Source organism: Prosopis cineraria, unplaced genomic scaffold (assembly GCF_029017545.1).
Source record: "Prosopis cineraria cultivar Desert tree isolate PC_DT_omini unplaced genomic scaffold, ASM2901754v1 PC12, whole genome shotgun sequence".
In the NCBI taxonomy this organism is placed as follows: domain Eukaryota; kingdom Viridiplantae; phylum Streptophyta; class Magnoliopsida; order Fabales; family Fabaceae; genus Prosopis; species Prosopis cineraria.
This window is the reverse complement of record NW_026555343.1, coordinates 41,848,613-41,866,962: the sequence shown is the minus strand read 5'-3', so window position 1 is coordinate 41,866,962 and position 18,350 is coordinate 41,848,613. Positions and strand designations below refer to the sequence as shown.

The window sequence follows — 18,350 nt, the reverse complement described above, 5'->3', positions numbered from 1 at the left end:
ATGTTTATTTTTAAAAGGAGGGAGTATACTTATTATTGTTTTTACTATTGAACAATACTTCCTCTATTTATTTGGAGGAGTATCGTATAAAAAATTATCAATATATTAATTGTTTAAAAATAAAAGAATTGAATCACAATACCCTTTAATAATATATAATCAAGCTTTTATTAATTTTTTTTATCACTATAAATGATACAATTATAAAAATAATTTAAAAAGTTTGTAATATATACCTATTAAAAAAGTTATTTTATTTAAAAAAAATAAATAAAAATAATAGTTTTTTTATAAATAAAATAAAACGGCGGAATACATTGCAACAGAGATTTTCCATTTCGTCATAAGATGGGTTGCAATTGGGGCCCGACCTCGAATAAAAGATTCCTTCTCGCGATTCTCTGTTCTCAAGTCTAGATTTTCGGTTTCAAGCTCTCCCAATCAACTTATGTTCAAAGTTATCCAGTTCAAACCAGAAAACCTCAATCCTGGCTTCAGATATCTGGAAACGCCTTTTCCGGCCCGAACAAGAAGACCTTTCCCGTCCCAAGATCCCCCGTATTGAATTGGGAGACGAACTATCCACCCCCGGGATGGATTTAAACCTTTCAAGTTGTGCCTGGCCTCAGAGTTCTTGGCTACTTCATGATCTTATTGTTCGCCGCTATCGTTGCCGTTACTTACTACCGTAGTTTGGTCACCTGGGGTCCCCTCTTGTTCCTGGGGGAGTCTCCTCGCTCTAGCGATTGCCATAATCACTGCGTTTCACATCCTGGTGCGTTTTCGCAAATCACGTTTTGTTTATGATAATTTGGATCATTTAACATTTTGCTAAGATTGCAAGGTGGGGTTTGGGAAAAGCTTCGATGGTTTCATGTAGAAAGAAGGGGTTTTTGTTACCGCTGTAGCACCATTACTGGCGCGGAACTTTGAACCTCTGTCCTTAGTGGAACCTGGAAATATAGTTGCATAGTCATTCACTTAGTAAGGACTATATATTTTTTAAGTAACAATGTGACGTGAGAGAATGAGGACTATATATTTTTTAAGTAACGATGTGACGTGAGAGAATGAATGCAGGTACAATGTAGGGATGTTGACTAGATCTATGATAAACTTATAGTTTCAACTTTTTTTGGGGCATTAGATGTCGTGGATTTGGTTTATGCCTTCGTCATAGAAAAGTCTGTCTCCTATATGCAAGTGAAATGGAGTTACAGCTATTCAATTTTCATTTGGTAGCATAACAATCACTTCCACTTGTTTTAGTACTTTATTTGCGCGTGTGCTCCTGATTTGTGGCTTTCGTTCAACTTGCAGCTTATAATGTTAACCTGGTGCTACTTTATGGTGGTATTCAATGATCCTGGTTCTGTCCTGAAAATTGGAGACTTCTATCAGAGGACGAGAGTTTAGAAGCTGGTATTCCTACAGCGTTCTCAAATGATGTTGCCCCTGAGCCTTCAGCTTCTGCACGGTCTTCTTCTGACGGAATGGAAGAAGACGAGAGACTGGATATTGTAGTCGTTGCCAGAATGGCAAGCCACACGTTGCCATCATTGCTCAATTTGTATGTGACATCATTCTCCAATTATATTTCTGACATTGCTCGATAGCTTTTATGCATATACCTTGTTGTGAATTTTAAAATGCCCTATTTTTTGTGAATGAGTATATTATCTCCATGCTGAGTTTAGGTAATGTAACGGAAGATGACACTATCTTAGTTCTTTTCACGTTTTTGTAGGCCAAGATGTGTTCTTAAGATGGATCATCATTGCATTTGGGTGGTGATTGTGTTGGTGCACTAATTATAAGTTTTTTTTCTCTTTTTGGTAAATATTTTCCTTTGTTCTTCAGCATGCTAAGTGGCTAGGTGAAATTTAAGAAATATTTATGGTATCCATTTTGACTCCCTTTTTATCTGTAATCACATCCATGGAATTTGGTTTATTGGCAACTTATGTGATGAAGTTTAGTGACCTTGGCACCCACTTCTCTGATGAGTATATTATATGTTCTTTGGAGGTTTTGAGGGTTTATTAAGAGAACGTTGGAGCTCCCACCTGGTAGTCACGAGAAAACCAGGGATCATATGGTGTAAATGGATTTGGTTCCCTTTGGACTTGAGTAAGCAAAAGATGTACAAATTTTGATAAAGGGATTCATGAAGTGTTATTTGAGTTTGATCAACTGAGATAAGTTTTGAAAATAAAATTCTGAATAAATCTGTCTGCGTTATGTGAACTAATTATCATATTTTTTACATCTATACAATCTGATCAATTGATTTTTAATTTGTCTATTAGTGTCCAGGAAACATAGATTTTAAGCTGATACTACTTTTTAGCTTTTTTAATAAATAAACTAAAAGGTAAAGTTTTATTATGTAATATGACCCAAAGTTATTTATAGCAATCAGTTATAAGGTAGAAGCAATGCAGAACGTCACCAACCAAAGACTGGCTGATTTTAATTTTAATTCAGTACCTTATTCATTACTGCTGTGTCGAATTCGTTGATTTCTTTCCTTTTTGGCTGAAATGTGAATGTCAAATTCTCTATTAAAATAATCATAAGGATTGAATATTCAAATAGAACTTCCATCTTTTGTTCTTTCAAGCATCCAAAAAGTGGTTAGTTCTATGTTATGTGGCATTCAAACTTACAGGCTTGGTAATCAGAGTTACTTTTAGATTTCTGAGAAATGAGAACAAAATTTTTGACTTCTAAATAGTGGAACCGCATATCATGAGATAAAAAGCAAAGGCATTCAGAGGGGACTGGAATGGGATGAATGATATGCTGCTTTCTGGTGACGCTTTGTTATCCCTGTTTCATTATTCTTTTTTTCCCTCCACTGATAGCTTTATACATTCCTTGAGACAACGCTGGATTGTTTGCTTTAGTGCCTAGTTTTATCAGATTCTTTGGTGCGTAAAGAATCATCATTATCTCCTGGGAGCTTTGCCATTGTCTTTTGGCTTCTAGTAAGTAGTTTGCTTGTATTAATCAAGTTCTTTCACTTTCACTGGTTAGTTCTGCTCTCTCATCATTACTGATGGCTCTTGCATATTGTGTGCCTTGACGCAGTTCTTATTTAGCTTTGCACTGAGTCTTCTTGTTTCGTTGTAATGCACTTGTCTCTTCTGTTAAGCAACACAACGTCAGTAGAGGTAATCAATTCAATTTATTCTCTTTTTCCTTGTTGAATTGGTATTGTTATATGCTCATGTTCGCCGACATGCTCACCTGGATAGACATATTGTTTACTCTTGGCTAAAGCCTATGCTAATCAGGTCTCTTGATGATAGGTCTTCTATTTCTTAATTAAGGGCTGTTTGTTACACAAAATGAGAAGGAATTAATGAAAAGAGAAATAAAAAAGTGATTTTGAGGATAAAAGACAACTTGCTTCCTACTTTTTTTTTTAAATAACATTATAAAAATTTGAGTAATAATTACAAAATATAACAGATATTATAAAAAAGAAGGAAATTATTCTTCTTTCTTACAACTTGTTTGGTGTGTGCTTGGGAAGGGCATAGGGTAAAAAATCATAATTCTTATTGCAAGTGAAGTATATGGTAACGTTAACAGTGAAGAATTTCTAGTTTGCTAACGTGACTTAGGAATGTATTCGGATCTTATTAAGCTGACATACTAGCATTGGTTGTTTTTAATCTAGGAAGGCAGAATCATGACTCTAGTCAGGAGAGAACTATTCATTAGCCGTAGCTATGATTCATTATCCTGTTTGTTGATGCTTTTTGCTCAAGCTCTCCATCGAAAATCATCTGAGAATTAATGTTTTAGGTATATGAGAAGAAAAAAGGAGTAAGATGGAGGTATGACCTCGGCAGGAAGAAAATTTTGAACAGGTATTTTCTTTAGACATGCTTCATTTTATTATTTTATCAGGTAATCAACAAAATTGCCTTTTTTTTTTGAAAAGATACTAACCAACGAGATAAACTAAATGAGTATAGACATATTTAAGAAAAATGTTTGATATCATATCACTAGCAGCAATATTTGTCAAATTGTTGAACCCGTACGCAATTTTATGAATAATTTTAAAATAACTAGGCAAATACCTGTGCTATGCAGGGATTGTTCCCAAATAATGGAAAAACTAAAATTTAAGTTATCTTAAATTTATAAAGCATTCTTTAACTTCTTCCATATAGTATGTATGTGTGAATAGTTATCAGTGACTCATCATTTGATGCTGAGATATAGAAGAGATCCACATGTCAAATTTTTATGATAAACCTGAGGTATTGTCAAAACATTTTGTGATGACTGATTAATATCCATTCTGCTGATTTGCTTTTCAAGGTTTTTGGGACAAAGAAAGCTCTGTGGTTGCTTCCTATGATTTCAAAAGAGGATTTGGATAACATTGCAGCTCTGAGGGGCCTCGAATTCCCTACACGTTCAGATGTTGAGGCATGAGGCTTAAACGTCAAGCTCATGGGTGTAGTCTTTCAATTCAAACCTATTTGCTACGAATGATGCTCTGCTCTGCACTTGGGCTTGCAGGGTCAGCCACAAATATTGCTACATCCTGCTTCTTGTTCGGAATGTGCGCGCACGCTTTTGTAAATCTGGTATTATTCTTCCCATTAATCCTGTATTATTGTTAGTTTAAATGGATATTTGAAAGAGATGAGAATGCAAGGAGCACTATATTCCTCAGAGGTGTCAGATTGTCTTTAGTATTTATTAAGTTTTTTAATCTGTGTGGTTTAATCTTGATTACTTATCATGTACTTGAATTAAATGTTAAGTGGTGGCGGAATCAATCATATGATATGAATGAGCAAAATGACAATAAAATATGCAGAGTCCATTTTGTACGCTTGACCAACCTTCTGTGGTAGATTCCGACTCGATGCATAAGGTAAGACAGGCCCTATTTAATGTGTCTGATTTTTAATTCATTTGACCAAAATCTGAATTCATTCTTGGTTTCTCTGCATGCCTCCTTTGGCTGCGCTTCCAAGTTTTGACGCTCGGTCTTGTTCTATATCACCTTTTGGAGTATGTTCTTGTTTTCTCCTCTTGTGTCGATTTTATAGAGGGCTTGAGTTTTCGCGTGAATCTAAAATGAACGGAACGCTTTGAGGATTGGCCTAATGACAACTCTTGTGGAGTTCATACCCACGCCAGCATTAGATATAGCTCGATAAATTTTAAAAGTAAAATATTCTTTTTCCCCAGAAAAGGAATAAATTAAGCTTCATTTTATTTTATAATGCATTAGAAGGGTTTTTGGCTTGGTATTTTTGAAGCAAAAAGATGTGATGCAGCTAAACTTACTTTGACTAAAATAATTAAGTTTGCATTTTGAAATCATTTTTATTTTATTTTATTTGGATGTAATCTAATATTTGGGATCAATAATGGTTAAATTGATGAATATGTTACACGTAGAATACAAATTGGTTTAAATAGAAAAACATTACATGAGTTATTTATTATCTTAAAGTATCTAATTAGAAAAATTTTATCAAACTGTTAAAGATCGACAATGTTAGATAATAATAAAGGATAGTAAGAACATAAAGTTAAGAAAAAATATTTAGATAGATATGATTATGCAAGAAAATTTATAATAATAAACATATTGAAATGGCATTAATTGAAAATAAATTGGTAGAATATCATTTAAGAAGATTTGAACGTATACCCAAAAAAAAAAAATGTTTTGGGAAACGCTGGTGAGAAGGACGAAACAAACAGTTTTTGAGTCATGCAAATTGAAAAAGAGAAAGCTTAACAAGATTGTTGTGAAGGGTCTTTTGGTAAATGATGTATCCTAATATTTGATTATTAATATGGTGTAATGATGGAAGCTTCTTGTTGTCCTCATTGTTGGATGTAATATCCAGTTCATTTTCTATTGGTGTTTCATGTTTTGATAAAAATTTTCACGATGACTCTCTTATTTAATAATAATTATGAAAGTCAATCAAATAAAATAAGAAGAAAAATAATAATTTTTTATACATTTTTGTTTTTTCTGCTTTTGTTTAAGAATAATATAAGTTGCTTTGGCCAACAAAAGGAGGAGGAGAAAAAGAAGAAGAATATAGGTTGCTTTTTCAACATACTACATCATTGCTCATTGGCTAGCCAAAAAAAAAAAAAAAAAAACCAAGGACTCACTGCATTATTGGAAAGCAAACGTCATGCATTTGAAAAAGTTGGAAGAGAATCATTGAGGCAGGAAGGAGTTTCTGGGAACATTACGGTAGAAGACCCTCGGTAAAAAATCTACAGTAGACAATTTTTTTCATATTCAATCACAAAGTCTTTTTCATATAACCACGTTGAATTTAATATTCTTTTCAATCCGTCGAAACTTTAGATTACAAGTTAGCTTGTGAATCTATGTGATGTTCATATTTTTCTTTCTTTTTTGGGCCAGAAAGTTCAAAATAACGTCATATTAGTGCGCATGTGGCCATGTGTAGAATCTAGGGAAGGCAACATCTCTGTGAGTGGCTTTGTTTTCTCATCTGCGTGCCAGTGTGGTCCACATTCTCATACACGTCTTCCTTCCTATCAATCAAAATTTTCTTTCTGGGAAACTCCGGCCCCAGATATCAACTTCCCTTGCTCTCTTCTTCATTTATTATTACTTTTCACTCTCTCCAACAAGAAGGTTGGTTAATTTTTGAGTGAATGCTTCAACTTTCCTGCACTGCCCCTTCTCTAAAATCTAAAGGAAATTTCCAATATCACCACCAAAAGTCTATTTCGTGGATTTTTTTAATCCTCTCCTTAGCTCTTAACTTTTCTAGCAGATGAACAGTCTTGCAGATATATCATATTTTTGGATGGTTATCACCAGGGAAAGTGTGGTTTGAATCAGGATTTTCGCCTTATAGTTCACAACTACCAAAAGAAATTGATAACTAACAGAACAGATGGTTATCTTTCAAGGTTAAAACTATGGTGATTTCACAACTTATGAGCCTATTAGTTTACTGGTTTTATGAACCACTGGAGACAAAACCGCAAGAAAGGGATTGTTTTAATTTCTGGGCGACATCATCGCCGTTTCAGTTCATTCGTGTGTGTATTTTCCAGAACTACAGAATTCAAGGACACGGGAGGCACTAATCTCTAAAAGAAGCAGAACAAAGCAGAGAATTTCTACAGATCAGCCTACATGCAAAAAAGAAAAAAGCAGCTTAGTTCTTTCACTATCTCTTTAGATCACTGACCTCTTCTTCTTCTCTCCGGGAAAAGCTTGGACTAGAAATGACCAAAGAAAGGCCTACAATGACTGGTGTGACAGACAGAATGAGGCCAACAGGCACCATCCAGAGCTCACTGTTTGTAGGATGATACTTGTGAATCCACCATCCAAGCAGAAAGCTTCCTACCATGCTAACCAAGAACGATGACAAGAAAATCAACATCACTTTCTTCTGTGTTTCCTTATTGCAACCTCCATTTTCGACTCCCTCTTCTGATCGTCCCATGACCTGTAACTGAGTAATTGCGTCAAAAGAGAATGCCCATATGAGACGAATGAGAATCATCCAATAAAAAGTTACCTGGAACTTTTAAGGGAACGAATTTGATCGAACAGTTGGTGAGCGTGGTGAAAGAGGAGAGAGTGGTGCGGCGAAGAAGGGACCTACGAGTCATACAAGCTAGCAATATTCATGGTGTGGCGTGCCCTCTGATTAAAAGTTCTTCGGTGAATCATACATGATATAAATATCAATTTTATAGACGGCTTAATGCTCCATATAAGATATGAATACTGTGTTTCTTTTTGTGATAAGGACCTAAAACCGTTGCTGACTTATTCAAGAAATAGAAAACGTAACAGGGAAAAATTAGGAGTCTAACCGTTAAATTATTTGCATTTTGTTGATATGTTTATTTGAAAAAAATTTATGAATATCTAATGCTACAGGTAAATTATGAACCGTCTATTTCCTTCTGAGTAATGAAAACCCAACACCGTTGATTCATTTCTTCCGGACGGCCAAAATTAGTATCATTTTATTAATATTTTTTTAGAAAAAAGCAATTGGGTGTAGCTACCTTCAATTTTTTAAGAGATTTTTAACTGTGTTCAGATTTTTTGTTGATTCTTGGATTTATTTAATTATCTTCCATTATAAATGGGATTATGGCTAGGTGGAATAAAGCTATTAGTTAAATTGTGAACGAGATTCTTGCACACGCTATTATGAGCAGAGAAATTAATGATTATGTATCTTGACATATTGCGAAGTTGTATTTAACTATTTATATTATTCACTGTTAATCTGTTTATGATTAATAAATAATTTAATATATAACCTTGCATAGATGTTATATTTATATCTGCAGGTTTTTAATCGTATATTTAAGAAAACCCAATAGCCAATGATCATTTACGAAAAAGAAATAGTCAACGATCAACAGTAAGTCTAACTAAAGTACTAAACTATGGTACTAGTTAATTCGGGAACAGGGAAAACAAAAGAGAAGTTGGAGACCACCACGTAAGTAAGTGAATAGCATATGACCATGAGGTAAGCCATTTCTGCTATATCTCTGTTTAGAAAAAATGAGTTTTGACTAAGTTATAATTCCATCTCATAACTTTAACTTATAATTCTACATCTATAATTTTAATCATTTATAATATTAATTTTTAAATTTTTAAAAATAATTATAATCTTTATAATTTTATTTTCTAAAATGTATGGACTAACATTTTAAATTTTTGAAACTATGAGTCAAAATATGAGTTGAGTTTTAATTAAATCAAAATCATATGAATCAAAAGATTAGTTAATCCTTCTGTTTTTTCCTGAATTTTCCTATTCCCCCCTTCATTTTTTTGGTTGGTTTTCTACATTTAACATCTTTCATTAAAAGTGAAGTATTTTAAAGTTAGTGACACTATGACACCCATCTTTTACATGATAACGACAAATAATGAAGTTACCTAATTTTTTTAATCTCTGTGAATTAGTTATCAATGATTTATTTGATATATTTTTAGATGCTTTGAGTAAGCATATTCAAAAAGAAATTTCTAAATACATGCCTTTCGTGGATAATATAGTTCTTATTATGAAGATAAGAAAGAAGATTAACTATAAACTTGAATTATGGAGAAAGATATTAAAGTCAAAGGGTTTCCGCCAGAATAAGAACAAGGGAAATATCTACATTGTAATTTTAATAAGAGGCTAGTGAATGATAATTTAAACTTAAAATTGAGTGATTAAATTATACCTCAAGTGAAAAAAATTTAAACATTTGAGAGCGATTATTCAACATAATAGAAATATTGACAGAGATATTGTACATATGATGCAAGTTGAATGGTTTAATTAAGAAAAGCTAAAGGAGTCATACTTAAAGAAAGTTTTATTGAATTGCTATAAGACTAGCAATATTATATGGTAGTGAATGTTGGATTTTAATGGAATAACAAGAGCATAAAGTTAGAGTAGCAGGATGAAAATGTTGAGATGAATGTATGGATATACACGTAAAGACAAAATCATAAATGAGTATATATAAAAAAAGTGGGCATCACACCTATTGAAGGAAAAATGATAGAAATTGTTTTAGGTGGTTTGAACATGTAAATGAAAAAAAGACCATAGGAGGCACTTGTGAGGTGAGTGAAACAAATAAACTTTGAATCCTGTCAAGAAAAGTAGAGAAAGACTAAAGAAAATATTTTTAAAAGTTATTAATTGAGACCTCTTAATTAACATTTTTAAAAAATTTAATAAATGATATAATACAATGACATCATATAATTTACATATCTGACTTCACTTAATAGAATAAGGCTTATCATTATTGTTTTTGTGAATTAGTTAACTAGATTTCATATTTAAAGACTGGATTGAGTATTTGAATTTTAAACTTGAACACTCTTCCCCTCGTATTTTCTTATGACAAATCAAACGAATCTTTTCTTTTTTCCTTTTTTTAAAAATGATTATATATTTTTTCTTTGGAAGAACAATGGTTGTGATTTTGCAAGCGTTGAATCGAATAATTTGAAGAGGATGAATGAGGAGATGGGAAAAAAAGAAGTGAAAAGGTGGGTGGGAGGAAATGATGCTTTAGCGAAGGAGCCCACATCTTTTGGTATGGCCCAAAGGCCTGGTTGCCTTGTCCTGGGCTGAACCCTGAGCTGATCCTTGTCACTTTACGTATTTTTATAACACCTCAAATCAGAGGGAAGCAAAAAATCTTTAGAGCTTACCTATCATCATACTAAGAGATTAGGATCACTCTAGGATATTAAACCTTTTTGGTGTGTATCTGCCACATCAAAGGCAAGACAAGGCTCTGGGTGGGCCCACGTATAGGTGAAGCTCACTCATCCAGTCATCCTTCTTTACGCGTCATTCTCGTTGCATTTCGCACAAGCAACTAATCCAAAACGTGGTTTTGGCTTCTCACGAAGCATCTTCAAACATGCCCTAAATATCAATCACCCTGCTTCTATTTGTAAACCATTCACACCCTGTTTCATCAGATGAAAGAAAGTTCTAAAACTCATTAATTTTTTTCTAAATATTTAATGAATTTTCAACTGTGTCCTAATTAAATGTATATATTTTAATAACTTTTTCTCACAAATATGTGTTGCAAAGTAAAAAAAAAAAAGTAATGACATTCTTAATAAATAAATAGGAAATTATTCTCCACCTGTCTTATTGCTCATAAATAGGACCCAGTGAAGTAATAAAAAGCATGTTTCATTTCTAATGATTTGTGCAAAAGTACGGACCACACTAGTTATTATCACCTTTTGGATCTTGTGGAGAATATGCATGCGCTTGTTAGGCGGTCTAATGCTACTTTTCTCCACTCGAACTAAACAACATTCTTTTTTTTTTTTTTAATTTCCAAAGACAAATAATTTCCAGGTCAGGAATGAAAGCCAAACAATAATTGAGCCTTGAGCATTTAATAACACGAAAGGCCATTATTCTCCAAAAAAAAAAAATTATGATGACGGCGATAATAACGCAAGAGCATCTTGAGATGCGAACCAAATCACCCGCTCTCGTCCGCACTCCATCCCCAATTACATAACTACCCTCCAGAGCTTATTCCCGAGGTAAACTTCGGAATTTAATTAATTTTCCGAATGACTTTTTGTTGTGCATGATAAAATGAAATAAAATAAATAATTATGAATATTTTAATTTCTCAAAAAATAGTAAAACAATCGTTATTATCGAGTAATAGTAATAAAAATGTAATAAATACATGGTGTATTCTCCAACAATAATTATGTAAAATTAATACTTAAGCTTCAACCATTAATCAAGCGAAGCGCAATTGCAATTTTATTAGTACCCAAGCAGAATTTTTTTAAAAAAATTTTATTAAAACACAACTATGTTAATTTATCAAGTTAAGACGAATGAATGCACTTTCACCATAAACATCTCAAATCAATGCAAAATTTCAATAACGAGATCAAATTAACAGTTTTAGTTAACAAAATATGAATTCATTGTATTCATTAATTTTACCTTCTGATGTGCAAACATTTATGTAACAAAACATGGCATTAATAAGTAAGCTTTAAATGTAATTTTTTGTATACTTGATATTAAGTTTAATGACTAAAATATCATAGTCTATGATTTTCAATGATAATATAACTATAATTCTATTCAGAAATTATATAGCAATCATTTTTGGATCTTTTAGTGAAAAGGATGATGATTATTTAATGTCCGTTTGTTTTATCGATTAAGAAAATATTAAATATAAATTCTTCTAATTCGTTTTAAGATATGTTCCGTACATCAATTTCAATAGAATTTATTTTAGATTAATCATAAAAAAGATTAGATTTTCGATGTAAATTAACTTTCATTGTACAAAAAGGTAATTTCATATTTTAAAATTTAAATATCCTTTCATTTTTTTTTTTCTCTTCAATCCAATCACATATTGGATCTTCAATAAGGTTGTTTTTTAATCAAAAAGGAAAAAGGGCGTTTTGGGGAAGACAGCATTAATGTAACCTTTAATTTTTTAAAGCAGCCGAAACAATTGTAGAACAGATAGTGGGACCCGCTTCATGCTCCTGGCCCCACACGCTTCAGTCACGCACTTATCTTCCTCATCCATTATTCCATCTCTCGTTCGTCCTCCTCCTCTCCAGTCTCCGCGCGGATTTTTCATTTTCCATTTCGCAATAGACAAAATCATCAGTTCTTGAGCTCGCTTTATTTCAGCTCCGTAAGTATCACCCACATTCAAACCCGCATCGGAGAAATCACTACTTTGAAGGCAAAAATGAGCATGAATGCAGCGAAATCTCGGACTCGCGTGGGAAAATACGAGCTGGGTAAAACCATTGGCGAGGGTAGCTTCGCCAAGGTGAAGTTTGCGAGAAACGTTGAGACGGGACAGCACGTCGCCATCAAAATCCTCGACCGCAATCATGTGCTTCGACACAAGATGGTGGAACAGGTGGCTGCAATCTGTGTCTTGAATTGAAGCTTCATTGTCAATTAATATGGCTTCAATTTACTAGTTTCGTGTCGCTTGAGATTGTTTCCTGATGACCCTACATGGGTTTCTGCCTATTGCTGTGTTAATAATGCTTCAGATGAGTGGTGCCTCAATTTTTCGGGCTTTTGACTCTGGTTTTTGTGTGTGTTTTGTAGAGCTTGTCATTATTTACATATGGAGACCTTGTCTGCCGGTTTTCCCTGCATGATTATGCTTACGTAGAACCTGTGCATAATATCTTGTGTTTCTTTTTGTTATGGAAGTGATAAAGTATTGGAAGTTGTTCTTTTTCTTGGCAGCTGAAGAGAGAAATTTCCACGATGAAGCTGATCAAACACCCGAATGTTGTTAATATATTTGAGGTGCCATTCGAATCTCAAATTCTTTTTTTTCAGTTCTTCTGTAGTTGAAACAAAGAAAGTGTTTTCTTACTTTTGATGTAAAATGCGCTTTTTCGTCATTTTTTTCGTATTTAAATTTACCAGAACAGAAGAAATTGCTTTTTTAGAACTGTTGATAATTTCTGTCATATATTTTATTAGTAAAGCACATAAGTCAACCTCTCGAGATCGAGAACTATTATAGCATTAGTCTTGGCAGCGTACCGATCAGATTCGAAGTGCTTGAATCCCAAAAGTCTCTGTACTCTTGGGACTTGCATGATGATTCTTCCTTAAATAATTTTTTCTCCTACAAAACGGTTCACCGAGTAATTTAAAAAACAAAAAGGTTGATGGAGTTCAGCTAACTTAATAATGTGGTGGGTGACGTATTGAAGCCAAATAAGCACACCTTCGTATGCGTGTCTGTACAGTGTGTATTTATTCAAACCTATTTTTTATAATTTTGAGGAAGGGCAATCACAAAGTCTCTTAATCCTTTTTCTATGGAAAACTTAATGGCGGGGGTTATATATAAGCAGTCATATCTTCATTTTAGAATAATTTCATGGTGTAATGTATGATTACAAAAATTGAAAATTACATTCTTGATTCTTGGGTTAAAATGTTGGATGAAAATTTCGTTTTCTACTCTCGAAATGCATTTAGTTTAGCGTTTCTAACTCAATATGTGTTCTGGTTAAGTATAGGTAATGGCAAGCAAAACAAAGATTTACATTGTCCTGGAGTTTGTTGATGGTGGAGAACTATTTGACAAAATAGTAAGTTACTATTTTTGCATATGTTTTTCTCTTTGATAATATTTGCCTTCCTTCTTTTGCTTTTTTCCTTTGAAGGGACAGTACGTTAAAATATGCTTGCTATTTCTTTAAGTACATTGATGTCTTGTGTTGATGATCTCGCATCTGTCTGTAGCTAAGGATTGGCTTTATTGCCATTTTGATTTCCAGGCTAACGATGGGAGACTTAAGGAGAGTGAAGCAAGGCAATATTTCCAACAACTTATTAATGCTGTTGATTACTGCCATAGTAGAGGTGTCTTTCACAGAGACTTGAAGGTCTAAAAATTTGCTTAGTCCTCTAGATATTTATTCTTATCATAGGCTTACAAGTGTAGTGAGGATTGATTTACTGCATATTTCTAATAAAATAAAGACTCAGACTCAGACTCATCCTCATTGTACTTGGCAGCCTGAGAATCTTCTTCTGGACTCGAATGATATTCTTAAAGTTTCAGATTTTGGACTGAGTACATACTCCCAGCAAGTGAGTATTTATCTTCTATATGATTGGCATAGGTTCTTGCTTGTCTTTATGATTAGAAAAGCTTTCTCTGAAGTTTTGAGTGTTATTAGCATCCTGCTTGTTTTTGCTGATGCTATGACAATTCGTTATAGTTTTACACTATTTATTCCTTGGGCATTTGGCAACCTATGTTATCAGCTTTGATCAGATTATACAGAAAATCATTTATTAGTTCATGGGCTAACTTTTGCTGATTGACTTGACATAGTCACGGGTTTGATTTCATTATCCTTGAACAATTTGAAATCAGACTGGACTGCTTTTAGACGTGATCTCTTTTAACTCCTTCAAATTTTGCTTAAGTGAGCTGTTCCCTATCTAGTTGCCCTTGATGTTTGCAAAAACTTAGGACTCAACTTAATTTTAATGGTGAATGGGTTTTATTTACTTAATGAAGTTAAATTTTTTAGGTTGCATGAAAAAAAAAAAACACTCTTACTCAGAGTCTCTTATCATGCAGGATGATGCACTGCTACGCACTGCCTGTGGAACCCCTAATTATGTTGCTCCTGAGGTACCTAGCATATGTCTTCATTTATGTGATGGGAGACCACACTGGTCCTCCAACTGTTTTGTGTGTTATCTCATGCACTGTCTGCATCAGGTGCTTAATGCTAAAGGCTATGATGGTTCAGCAGCTGATATTTGGTCATGTGGTGTGATTCTCTTTGTTCTGATGGCTGGGTACTTGCCGTTTGATGAGCCAAATCAAATGGCTTTGTATAAGAAAGTAAGTTGTTTCAGATTATGATTATTGAGAATCAATGGTGAAAAAGAAGCTATTTATCAGGTCATTTGGAAGGAAAAATCAATAATTCTAGTATATTCCAGATCAGCAAGGCTGAATTCTCATACCCATCATGGTTTCCACCAGATGTAAAGAAACTGCTGAATCGTATTCTTGATCCAAACCCTCTCACAGTGAGTCCTCAAATCCTACTAGCTCTTTCAAGGATTATTTTTCCCACTATACCGAATCTTTTACTCTCACTTGTTTATGATCCTGTTCTCCACTTCTGATCCTCTTGTTTGAAAACACCCAGCTGGAAGCGTGATAATTTCTTTTTAAACATTAGGTTGCTTTTTGCAGAGGATAAAAATTCCAGAACTCTTGGGAGATAAATGGTTCAAGGAAGGATACAAACCACCATGTTTTGAAGAGGAAGAGGGTATAAATGTAGATGATGTAGCTGCGGCCTTCAATGATTCCAAGGTACTTAGCTTCTTGCTATGTCTGTTCAATTTCTTTTGTCCAATGTTTCCTTAAATAACTCCTGACATGGACGTTGTTCTACAAATAACACAGTGTAGTGAAACTGGACCAATCTTACCTTTCAAACTGTTTTATTTTTAGGTAAATGCTTTTAAGTGGGGGAGTGTAAGTTGAGATATGTGAAAAAGTTTTCTGAAGCTCTTCTCTATGTATAATTGTAGAATAATGTACATTTACTTTTTTTGGTAGGAAAACCTTGTGACAGAGAGGAAAGAAAAACCCGTCTCCATGAATGCTTTTGAGCTCATTTCGAGGTCCCAGAGTTTCAATCTTGACAGTTTGTTTGAGAAAGAGATGGTGAGTGAAAATTAGTCTATGCCTTGATCATCTTACGGGATTCATATTATACAAGCTTCGTTCATATGACAAGTCACATAAATTTGACTTATGACACCCTAGTCAAAAGTTATGAATTATGAAGATATTCCTTTTTTGTCAATTTTGGTTGAGCATGTTCATTGAAAGCCTAATGTGAATTCACCTAGGAGTTTTTTCCTTGGGGAGGATGCATTACAAAATGTTGATAGTATGTATTTGTTCTTTCTGGTTAATAATGTGTGTTTTCTGTGATATTCTAAATCAACCCTATAGGGTATTGTCAAGCGAGAAACAAGATTTACTTCTCAGCGCCCTGCACATGAAATTATTTCTAAAATCGAGGAAGCTGCCAAACCACTGGGATTTAATGTTCACAGGCGAAACTACAAGGTGATAGTTTGTCTTGTCACTTCGACTATGCATAATACCTATGTGTCACAAGCTATTTCAGATGTGAGGATTTTTAAGTCAAGAAGGGAAGCCACTAATTATGCTGTAAGAGTACTCTACCTCATGCAGATTAAATTTTGCAGATGAAGCTTCAAGGTGACAAGACTGGAAGGAAGGGACACCTCTCTGTGGCTACTGAGGTACTGGGTCATTCTTCAAGGTTATAAGCATTTTTTCCTAGGTGCATGTCAAAGGCAACAAAAGGTTATAATTTTCCGATCAATCTACTTGCTGAGAAAGATTCTGGTCTCGTGTACTTGGCCTGACTTTTGAATGTGAGCTGGAGAATTTGCTTGTTGGTGATAGTGACATGAATTTGTACAATATGAACAGAAAACACAGAAACCAAGGCAGAGATTGAAGTTGCATTGTTTTGAAGGCACAGTAGATTATCATCGTGGTTCTTTGATTATATTCATGCTCTAAAGATGTATTATCTATTTATCTTCCTGTATAGTTGCTTAAATTTCAAAAAAGACCATAAATGGGTTGAAGCTCGTAAATATCATAAAAGTCAATGGGAGTCTTCTTATTACTTGACAACTAACATTGTCTAACCAAGAAAGGGGATCTCAGGCTAAGCCAAAGAATGTCCCTGATGGTAATTAGGGGAAAAGGAAGGAAGAAAGCACAATGATTTATGTATTCATTAGTGTCTTCCAATTTATATGGTTCTCACTTTGGCTTCAGGTTTTTGAAGTGGCTCCCTCGTTGCACATGGTGGAGTTGCGGAAGACGGGGGGTGACACACTGGAGTTTCACAAGGCGAGTAAAATTTGAAAATTCCGTTGTAATTAAGAAATTTAACTCATTAAGAGATTTGCTAGTCTGCTACTGCTAAACTACTGGGTTTTTGCACTCAATTTCTTTCGTAGAGTTCATTTTTATAATTCTTTCCTTTTGGCTCTTCTCAAGTACTGCATATCAACTGGAAAGAGCAGAGACATATTTCAGGATCGCTGTTAGCTGTTGATTGACAGATCACCCTATTCTTTATTTACATGCAGTTCTACAAAAACTTCTCGTCAGGTTTGCAAGACGTAGTGTGGCACACTGAAGGAAAAAATGGAGGAAAACTTGAACAATCAAGGCAAGTCACCTTCCCCAAACACCCTGCTATAAATGGCTTACATTGGTCTGTGATGAGGTCTTACCGCCTCTCTATGTGGTCCACATATATTGTAGGAGTGTGGGGAGAGCAATCATATTGGGTTCTTCATTTTCATTCTCTTTAATTTGTGTGCAGCTAGTGAGTGTATTCCGGAGCGTGTATCGGTTGGAATGGACCAAGCTGATGTTTGATAGGAGAAACAATATTGCCCACAAAATTGGTAGCCGCATTGTTATAATCATGTTGGGCTCTTAAACTTTATTACTAGCTTAATCAGGTGTGGATGGCTAGATCATGCCCGAGAGACTGGAAAGAGAGATTTGGTTGCCTTTCTGGTTGATGAATGTACAAGTATTTGCGCACGGGCTTGTGTAAATTATTCATGCGCCATTTTCATTGTTTCACTTTTGCAAATTGCAAAACACAGAAAATGATCTAATGGAACTGGTGGCTTTTTTTTTTCTTTTTGTTTTTTTTTTAATAACCTGTGGTTATTGTACTATGGAAAACCATAATGACGATTTCTTCTTCTTAGTACTATACCCGTAGTTTTTTAAAAAAAAAAAAGGGTGTGAGATTGTCTAATCTTGCTATGGACTCCCTTTGAGGTGCATCCTACTAGCTATACTTTCTTTTAAACCAAGATGTGAATGAATAGAAACTCAAAATTGTCATCCAAAGTCATGAGTTTTTAGTGTCAAGCTCGGGACTTTTAAATTAAATCCTCAAGAATTTAGTATGAAGATTAAATTTGTTGATGAAGTTTTGAGTTCAATCACATAAACTATTGGTTAAGTTGCTTTTAGTTTTATCAAAAGTTGTTTTAACTTTTGTTAAACTTATTGTCCTCACTTATACGTTAAGCTCCTTTTTATTGATGAAGGGAGGAGAAAAAAGACACATGAGTGAGGATAGTATATTTGATAAAAGCCCAAGCAACTTTTAGCAAAAGCAAAAGCTA

The 18,350-nt window shown here is 34.1% G+C and overlaps 3 protein-coding genes and 1 long non-coding RNA gene across 6 annotated transcripts; 3 read left to right on the top strand and 1 right to left on the bottom strand.

Annotated features, from left to right (window-relative positions):
- The first annotated feature begins 649 nt into the window (after nucleotides 1-649).
- LOC129287437 (uncharacterized) lies at nucleotides 650-2,887 on the top strand. Its single transcript, XR_008587706.1, has 3 exons — nucleotides 650-775; nucleotides 1,321-1,570; nucleotides 2,868-2,887. It is a non-coding gene; the product is annotated as an uncharacterized LOC129287437 (long non-coding RNA).
- A 57-nt stretch (nucleotides 2,888-2,944) lies between these two features.
- Nucleotides 2,945-4,701, top strand: LOC129287436 (probable protein S-acyltransferase 12). Its single transcript, XM_054923585.1, is given in 4 exon segments — nucleotides 2,945-3,176; nucleotides 3,817-3,865; nucleotides 3,868-3,881; nucleotides 4,342-4,701. Coding segments are annotated over 4 exon segments (222 nt in total). The 5' UTR covers nucleotides 2,945-3,134; the 3' UTR covers nucleotides 4,459-4,701.
- Nucleotides 4,702-5,959: 1,258 nt separating this feature from the next.
- LOC129288969 (uncharacterized) lies at nucleotides 5,960-7,849 on the bottom strand. Of its 3 annotated transcripts, none has more exons than XM_054925795.1 (3): nucleotides 7,575-7,843; nucleotides 7,239-7,502; nucleotides 6,006-6,282 (listed from the first exon to the last, which is right to left on the bottom strand). In XM_054925795.1, the coding sequence occupies exons 2-3, from the start codon at nucleotides 7,497-7,499 to the stop codon at nucleotides 6,196-6,198; spliced, it is 348 nt and encodes a 115-aa protein (XP_054781770.1). In that variant the 5' UTR covers nucleotides 7,500-7,502; nucleotides 7,575-7,843; the 3' UTR covers nucleotides 6,006-6,195. The 3 variants fall into 3 exon arrangements, with proteins under 3 accessions (XP_054781768.1, XP_054781770.1, XP_054781769.1); XM_054925794.1 differs by having other exon boundaries at nucleotides 6,009-6,282; nucleotides 7,239-7,508; nucleotides 7,575-7,842; XM_054925793.1 differs by having other exon boundaries at nucleotides 5,960-6,282; nucleotides 7,239-7,849.
- A 4,310-nt stretch (nucleotides 7,850-12,159) lies between these two features.
- Nucleotides 12,160-17,851, top strand: LOC129288537 (CBL-interacting serine/threonine-protein kinase 9). Its single transcript, XM_054925165.1, has 15 exons — nucleotides 12,160-12,489; nucleotides 12,831-12,893; nucleotides 13,622-13,693; nucleotides 13,883-13,990; nucleotides 14,124-14,198; nucleotides 14,698-14,751; nucleotides 14,842-14,967; nucleotides 15,069-15,158; nucleotides 15,328-15,450; nucleotides 15,700-15,807; nucleotides 16,102-16,218; nucleotides 16,362-16,418; nucleotides 16,969-17,043; nucleotides 17,286-17,368; nucleotides 17,525-17,851. Exons 1-15 carry the CDS (start codon nucleotides 12,313-12,315, stop codon nucleotides 17,526-17,528), a joined length of 1,332 nt encoding a protein of 443 aa, XP_054781140.1. The 5' UTR covers nucleotides 12,160-12,312; the 3' UTR covers nucleotides 17,529-17,851.
- Nucleotides 17,852-18,350: the final 499 nt, after the last annotated feature.

Coding starts and splice junctions, on each gene's coding strand:
- LOC129288969 (XM_054925793.1), bottom strand. CDS start 7,559: ATGATTCTCATTCGTCTCATATGGGCATTCTCTTTTGACGCAATTACT. Junction 6,283..7,238: donor CCCGGAGAGAAGAAGAAGAG/GTCAGTGATCTA, acceptor TGTCTACTGTAG/ATTTTTTACCGAGGGTCTTC.
- LOC129288537 (XM_054925165.1), top strand. CDS start 12,313: ATGAGCATGAATGCAGCGAAATCTCGGACTCGCGTGGGAAAATACGAG. Junction 14,968..15,068: donor AAATGGCTTTGTATAAGAAA/GTAAGTTGTTTC, acceptor AGTATATTCCAG/ATCAGCAAGGCTGAATTCTC. Junction 16,419..16,968: donor ACCTCTCTGTGGCTACTGAG/GTACTGGGTCAT, acceptor CTTTGGCTTCAG/GTTTTTGAAGTGGCTCCCTC.